The 8817-nt window shown below is 44.3% G+C and overlaps 1 protein-coding gene across 1 annotated transcript; it reads left to right on the top strand.

The window, feature by feature from the left end:
- Positions 1–1497: 1497 nt before the first annotated feature.
- On the top strand, positions 1498–8300 carry gabarap.L (GABA(A) receptor-associated protein L homeolog; the record flags this gene model as incomplete). Its single annotated transcript, NM_001091061.1, is given in 7 exon segments — positions 1498–1503; positions 1506–1513; positions 1515–1521; positions 1523–1544; positions 5750–5828; positions 6392–6510; positions 7770–8300. Coding segments are annotated over 7 exon segments (307 nt in total), but the record flags the coding sequence as incomplete, so codon positions are not given.
- Positions 8301–8817: the final 517 nt, after the last annotated feature.

Below are 8817 nucleotides of genomic sequence, written 5' to 3'. Positions count from 1 at the left end.
ATCACAATATAAATATAAGGGGATATGATCACTATATATAAATATATAAGGGGATATGATCACTATATATAAATATATAAGGGGATATGATCACTATATATAAATATATAAGGGGATATGATCACTATATATAAATATATAAGGGGATATGATCACTAATATAAATATATAAGGGGATATGATCACTATATATAAAATATAAGGGATATGATCACTATATATAAATATATAAGGGGATATGATCACTATATATAAATATATAAGGGATATGATCACTATATAAATATATAAGGGGATATGATCACTATATATAAATATATAAGGGATATGATCACTAATATAAATATATAAGGGGATATGATCACTATATATAAATATATAAGGGGATATGATCACTATATATAAATATATAAGGGGATATACTATATAAAATATATAAGGGGATATGATCACTATATATAAATATATAAGGGGATATGATCACTATATATAAATATATAAGGGGATATGATCACTATATATAAATATATAAGGGGATATGATCACTATATATAAATATATAAGGGATATGATCACTATATATAAATATATAAGGGGATATGATCACTATATATAAATATATAAGGGGATATGATCACTATATATAAATATATAAGGGGATATGATCACTATATATAAATATATAAGGGGATTATGATCACTATATATAAATATATAAGGGGATATGATCACTATATATAAATATAAGGATATGATCACTATATATAAATATATAAGGGGATATGATCACTATATATAAATATATAAGGGGATATGATCACTATATATAATATATAAGGGATATGATCACTATATAATATAATATATAAGGGGGATATGATCACTATATATAAATATATAAGGGGATATGATCACTATATATAAATATATAAGGGGATATGATCACTATATATAAATATATAAGGGGATATGATCACTATATATAAATATATAAGGGGATATGATCACTATATATATAAATATATAAGGGGATATGATCACTATATATAAATATATAAGGGGATATGATCACTATATATAAATATATAAGGGGATATGATCACTATATATAAATATATAAGGGGATATGATCACTATATATAAATATATAAGGGGATATGATCACTATATATAAAATATATAAGGGGGATATGATCACTATATATAAATATAATAAGGGGATATGATCACTATATATAAATATATAAGGGGATATGATCACTATATATAAATATATAAGGGGATATGATCACTATATATAAATATATAAGGGGATATGATCACTATATATAATATATAAGGGGATATGATCACTATATATAAATATATAAGGGGATATGATCACTATATATAAATATATAAGGGGATATGATCACTATATATAAATATATAAGGGATATGATCACTATATATAATATATATAAGGGGATATGATCACTATATATAAATATATAAGGGGAAACGCCCTCTGGGGGAGAAAAACGAAATATCCCGACCGAGTCCCGGTGCGTCACCCTCCCCTCCCCCCTCTGTTACTGACACTTTCACTTCTGTCACTAATTCTATTCTCCTTATTCACTGGTCTCTGCCTTCTACTGACACACTGGCCTCTGTACTGAGAGACTGGGCTATAACATGAGCTGAGAGACTGGGCTATAACATGAGGTGAGAGAGAGAGACTGGGCTATAACATGAGGTGAGAGAGAGAGACTGGGGTATAACATGAGCTGAGAGAGAGACTGGGGTATAACATGAGGTGAGAGAGAGACTGGGGTATAACATGAGGAGAGAGAGAGAGACTGGGGTATAACATGAGGAGAGAGAGAGAGAGACTGGGGTATAACATGAGCTGAGAGACTGGGCTATAACATGAGGTGAGAGAGAGAGACTGGGCTATAACATGAGGTGAGAGAGAGAGACTGGGGTATAACATGAGGTGAGAGAGAGACTGGGTATAACATGAGGTGAGAGAGAGACTGGGGTATAACATGAGGTGGAGAGAGAGAGACTGGGGTATAACATGAGCTGAGAGAGAGACTGGGTATAACATGAGGTGAGAGAGAGACTGGGGTATAACATGAGGTGAGAGGAGAGACTGGGTATAACATGAGGTGAGAGAGAGACTGGGGGTATAACATGAGCTGAGAGAGAGACTGGGGTATAACATGAGCTGAGAGAGAGACTGGGGTATAACATGAGCTGAGAGAGAGACTGGGGTATAACATGAGGTGAGAGAGAGAGACTGGGGTATAACATGAGGTGAGAGAGAGACTGGGGTATAACATGAGCTGAGAGAGAGACTGGGTATTAACATGAGCTGAGAGAGAGACTGGGGTATAAACATAGGTGAGAGAGAGAGACTGGGGTATAACATGAGCTGGAGAGAGACTGGGGTATAACATGAGGTGAGAGACTGGGGTATAACATGAGGTGAGAGAGAGAGACTGGGGTAATAACATGAGGTGAGAGAGAGAGACTGGGGTATAACATGAGGTGAGAGAGAGACTGGGGTATAACATGAGGTGAGAGAGAGAGACTGGGGTATAACATGAGGTGGAGAGAGAGAACTGGGGTATAACATGAGGTGAGAGGAGAGACTGGGGTATAACATGAGGTGAGAGAGAGAGACTGGTGAAGAGAGAGACTGGGGTATAACATGAGGTGAGAGAGAGACTGGGGTATAACTATAGACGGTAGAGGTGAGACGGAGATGGGGTATAAATGAGGTGAGAGAGAGGACTGGGGTTATAACATGAGGTGAGAGAGACTGGGGTATAACAATGAGGTGGAGAGAGAGACTGGGGTATAACATGAGGTGAGAGAGAGACTGGGGTATACATGAGGTGAGAGAAGAGACTGGGGTATAACATGAGGTGGAGAAGGGACTGGGGTATAACAGAGGAGAGAGAGACTGGGGTATAACATGAGGTGAGAGAGAGAGACTGGGGTATAACATGAGGTGAGAGAGAGACTGGGTATAACATGAGTGAGAGAGACTGGGTATAACATGAGGTGAAGAGAACTGGGGTATAACATGAGGTGAGAGAGAGACTGGGGTATAAATGAGGTGGAGAGAGGACTGGGGTATAACATGAGGTGAGAGAGACTGGGGTATAACATGAGGTGAGAGGGTATAATGATGAGAGAGAGAACTGGGGTATAACTGAGGTGAGAGAGAGACTGGGTATAACATGAGGTGAGAGAGAGGACTGGGTATAAATGAGGTGAGAGACTGGGGTATAACATGAGGTGAGAGAGAGAGACTGGGGTATAACATGAGGTGAGAGAGAGACTGGGGTATAACATGAGGTGAGAGAGAGACTGGGGTATAACATGAGGTGAGAGAGAGAGACTGGGGTATAACATGAGGTGAGAGGAGAGACTGGGGTATAACATGAGGTGAGAGAGAGAGACTGGGGTATAACATGAGGTGAGAGAGAGACTGGGGTATATAACATGAGGTGAGAGAGAGAGACTGGGGTATAACATGAGGTGAGAGAGAGACTGGGGTATAACATGAGGTGAGAGAGAGACTGGGGTATAACATGAGGTGAGAGAGAGAGACTGGGGTATAACATGAGGTGAGAGAGAGACTGGGGTATAACATGAGGTGAGAGAGAGACTGGGGTATAACATGAGGTGAGAGAGAGAGACTGGGGTATAACATGAGGTGAGAGAGAGGACTGGGGTATAACATGAGTGGAGAGAGAGACTGGGGTATAACATGAGGTGAGAGAGAGACTGGGTATAACATGAGGTGAGAGAGAGAGACTGGGGTATAACATGAGGTGAGAGAGAGAGACTGGGGTATAACATGAGGTGAGAGAGAGACTGGGGTATAACATGAGGTGAGAGAGAGAGACTGGGGTATAACATGAGGTGAGAGAGAGACTGGGGTATAACATGAGGTGAGAGACTGGGGTATAACATGAGGTGAGAGAGAGACTGGGGTATAACATGAGGTGAGAGAGACTGGGGTATAACATGAGGTGAGAGAGACTGGGGTATAACATGAGGTGAGAGAGAGACTGGGGTATAACATGAGGTGAGAGAGAGAGACTGGGGGTATAACATGAGGTGAGAGAGACTGGGGTATAACATGAGGTGAGAGAGAGACTGGGGTATAACATGAGGTGAGAGAGAGAGACTGGGGTATAACATGAGGTGAGAGAGAGAGACTGGGGTATAACATGAGGTGAGAGAGAGACTGGGGTTATAACATGAGGTGAGAGAGAGAGACTGGGGTATAACATGAGGTGAGAGAGACTGGGGTATAACATGAGGTGAGAGAGAGAGACTGGGGTATAACATGAGGTGAGAGAGAGAGACTGGGGTATAACATGAGGTGAGAGAGAGAGACTGGGGTATAACATGAGGTGAGAGACTGGGGTATAACATGAGGTGAGAGAGAGACTGGGGTATAACATGAGGTGAGAGAGAGAGACTGGGGTATAACATGAGGTGAGAGAGAGAGACTGGGGGTATAACATGAGGTGAGAGAGAGACTGGGGTATAACATGAGGTGAGAGAGAGAGACTGGGGTATAACATGAGGTGAGAGAGAGAGACTGGGGTATAACATGAGGTGAGAGAGAGAGACTGGGGTATAACATGAGGTGAGAGAGAGAGACTGGGGTATAACATGAGGTGAGAGAGACTGGGGTATAACATGAGGTGAGAGAGAGACTGGGGTATAACATGAGGTGAGAGAGACTGGGGTTATAACATGAGGTGAGAGAGACTGGGGTTAACATGAGGTGAGAGAGAGACTGGGTATAACATGAGGTGAGAGAGAGAGACTGGGTATAACATGAGGTGAGAGAGAGACTGGGGTATAACATGAGGTGAGAGAGAGAGAGACTGGGGTATAACATGAGGTGAGAGAGAGACTGGGGTATAACATGAGGTGAGAGAGAGAGACTGGGGTATAACATGAGGTGAGAGAGAGACTGGGGTATAACATGAGGTGAGAGAGAGACTGGGGTATAACATGAGCTGAGAGACTGGGGTATAACATGAGGTGAGAGAGAGACTGGGGTATAACATGAGGTGAGAGAGACTGGGGTATAACATGAGGTGAGAGAGAGAGACTGGGGTATAACATGAGGTGAGAGAGAGACTGGGGTATAACATGAGCTGAGAGACTGGGGTATAACATGAGCTGAGAGAGAGACTGGGGTATAACATGAGCTGAGAGAGAGACTGGGGTATAACATGAGGTGAGAGAGAGAGACTGGGGTATAACATGAGGTGAGAGAGAGACTGGGGTATAACATGAGCTGAGAGAGAGACTGGGGTATAACATGAGCTGAGAGAGAGACTGGGGTATAACATGAGGTGAGAGAGAGAGACTGGGGTATAACATGAGCTGAGAGAGAGACTGGGGTATAACATGAGGTGAGAGACTGGGGTATAACATGAGGTGAGAGAGAGAGACTGGGGTATAACATGAGGTGAGAGAGAGAGACTGGGGTATAACATGAGGTGAGAGAGAGACTGGGGTATAACATGAGGTGAGAGAGAGAGACTGGGGTATAACATGAGGTGAGAGAGACTGGGGTATAACATGAGGTTATTAGAATATTCTGATGTAACTGAAGTTGGAGCCAATCAGAGCAGTAGAACAGTGTGTGGGTTAGAGGAAGCAGCAGCCAATGAGAGAAGCTGTAACAGTTGAGTGTCAGACTAATAAGAAAGTTGTTGATTGGCAGGTTATTGTGGAGAAGGCGCCCAAAGCCAGAATAGGAGATCTGGACAAGAAGAAATACCTGGTACCCTCCGACCTTACAGGTGTGTATTGTGTGTGTGTGTGTGTGTATATATATATATATCTGTATGTATATATGTGTGTGTGTGTGTATATATATAATACACAAAAGCCATGAATATCTTGTAAATTATATCCTTATAAACGGTGAGTAGTGATGTCATCAGTTATAAACGGTGAGTTCTGATGTCATTTCTGTCACATGACTCACTAAAATTTGTGTATTATAATTAATAAAGTACCCCCAGTTGTAAAATATGAGGATATTATAAGTTACCTCGGAGTTCCATGACCTGTATAAAAACACTCGGCCTTCGGCCTCGTACTTTTATATGGTCATGAAACTCCTCGATAACTTATAATATCCTTATATTTTACAAGAGGGGGAACTTTATTCACTATATATCTTGTCTTGTGTCCCATAATGCATCTGGGTAACGACCGCTGATATCAGTACAGTGCAGGAGCTGCCATGTGTTTGCTCTCTGTGTCTCCATTGTTACTCGCTGGGTATATGTGGGCGTGGCTGGGTGTATGTGGGCGCGTGCTGTGAGTAGTCAGTGACTGTGTGTTTGTTCCTCACTAGTCGGACAGTTTTACTTCCTGATCAGAAAGAGAATTCACCTCCGGGCAGAGGACGCTCTCTTCTTCTTTGTCAATAATGTCATCCCCCCAACCAGTGCCACCATGGGCCAGTTGTACCAGGTAAGTGTCAGGGGAGGGGCTAATGGGACTGACAGTTTGCCCTGGGGAGGGGTAGCTCAGTACAAGTGCTCTCCAGCTTGTCATCCTAACACTCATATACGAAAACTGGCTGCATGAGGTGGAGTGGGAGGAGCTGGAGCATAGTGGGACTGAGTTTAGTGGGAGTGGGTATAGTGAGAGCAGCTGGAGCATAGCGGGAGTGAGTATGGAGGGGTGCATGTGGTGGAGTGGGAGGAGCTGGAGTTTAGTGGGAGTGAGTACAGTGGGAGTGAGTACAGTGGGAGCAGCTGGAGCGTAGCGGGAGTGAGTATGGAGGGATGCATGTGGTGGAGTGGGAGGAGCTGGAGCAGAGTGGGAGGAGCTGGAGCAGAGTGGGAGGAGCTGGAGCAGAGTGGGAGGAGCTGGAGCAGAGTGGGAGGAGCTGGAGTACAGTGGGAGTGAGTATAGTGAGGAGCTGGAGCATAGTGGGATTGAGTATATTGGGAGGAGCTGGAGCAGAGTGGGAGGAGCTGGAGCAGAGTGGTAGGAGCTGGAGCATAGGGGGAGTGAGTATATTGGGAGGAGCTGGAGCAGAGTGGGAGGAGCTGGAGCAGAGTGGGAGTGAGTACAGTGGGAGGTACAGTGGGAGTGAGTACAGTGGGAAGAGTGGGAGTGAGTATAGTGAGGAGCTGGAGCATAGTGGGAGGTACAGTGGGAGTGAGTACAGTGGGAGTGAGTACAGTGGGAGTGAGTACAGTGGGAGTGAGTACAGTGGGAGTGAGTACAGTGGGAGTGAGTACAGTGGGAGTGAGTACAGTGGGAGGAGCTGGAGTATAGTGGGAGTGAGTATAGTGAGGAGCTGGAGCATAGTGGGAGTGAGTATATTGGGAGGAGCTGGAGTATAGTGGGAGGAGCTGGAGCAGAGTGGGAGTGAGTATATTGGGAGGAGCTGGAGTATAGTGGGAGGAGCTGGAGCAGAGTGGGAGTGAGTATATTGGGAGGAGCTGGAGTATAGTGGGAGGAGCTGGAGCAGAGTGGGAGTGAGTATATTGGGAGGAGCTGGAGTATAGTGGGAGGAGCTGGAGCAGAGTGGGAGTGAGTACAGTGGGAGGAGCGGGAGTACAGTGGGAGTGAGTACAGTGGGAGGAGCTGGAGCAGAGTGGGAGGAGCGGGAGCACAGTGGGAGTGAGTATAGTGGGAGGAGCTGGAGCATAGTGGGAATGAGTATGAGGGGTTCCATGGACATAACTGAGTGTTTCTTTTGTCCCCTCACACACAAGGAGCACCACGAGGAGGATTTCTTCCTGTATATTGCCTACAGTGATGAGAGTGTATATGGCATGTGAGTGCCCCGCCTCCTCCAGGAGCCCTGAGTCCCGCCTCCTCTCTACTTCCTGCTTCATCAGCTGTAACCTTTTTACTTCCTGTTTGCTTCATTGTGCCCTTTGGGGTGTATTTCTTTTTTGGGGGTGGGGCTGCTTATGATTTAACTATAAAGCCTATTGTGGGACAGAGTAACTGCCCTTCCTGACCCTTTTGTGGGGCATTTGCATAAGAAATAAGTGGAGAAGAGGGGGGATAATTGATCTTGCCAAGTCCAATACTGATAATAAAGATGTTGTGGCCCCAGGGGCCCGACCCCCAGCTCTTTGTGGATTTGGACTCTCCCGTTTTCTTGCACAATCTAATTGGGATTTTTATTGGAGCACAGAGATGTGAGGATGTGTGGCCCCCGGGGGTCCGATTGTCATGATCATTTAATTTGTGTGTTGTGTGCACTTGGGAAGCAAATAAATTATCTGTCTCACTCATTAGTCCCCTCCCTTAATTATACGCACAGCTCTCGTTATATCTGTATAATGATATAGAGGCACCTTGCTGAGGGGAGGAGCTATCTGACTGGGGCGGGGCTTCTGTATAATGATATAGAGGCACCTTGCTGAGGGGAGGAGCTATCTGACTGGAGCGGGGCTTCTGTATCATGATATAGAGGCACCTTGCTGAGGGGAGGAGCTATCTGACTGGGGTGGGGCTTCTGTATCATGATATAGAGGCACCTTGCTGAAGGGAGGAGCTATCTGACTGAGTTGGGGCTTCTGTATAATGATATAGAGGCACCTTGCTGAAGGGAGGAGCTATCTGACTGGGGTGGGGCTTCTGTATCATGATATAGAGGCACCTTGCTGAGGGGAGGAGCTATCTGACTGGGGTGGGGCTTCTGTATCATGATATAGAGGCACCTTGCTGAAGGGAGGAGCTATCTGACTGAGTTGGGGCTTCTGTATAATGATATAGAGGCACCTTGCTGAGGGGAGGAGCTATCTGACT

The sequence above is a fragment of the Xenopus laevis genome, chromosome 3L (genome assembly GCF_017654675.1).
Source record: "Xenopus laevis strain J_2021 chromosome 3L, Xenopus_laevis_v10.1, whole genome shotgun sequence".
In the NCBI taxonomy this organism is placed as follows: domain Eukaryota; kingdom Metazoa; phylum Chordata; class Amphibia; order Anura; family Pipidae; genus Xenopus; species Xenopus laevis.
This window is presented reverse-complemented; position numbering and strand designations above follow the sequence as displayed.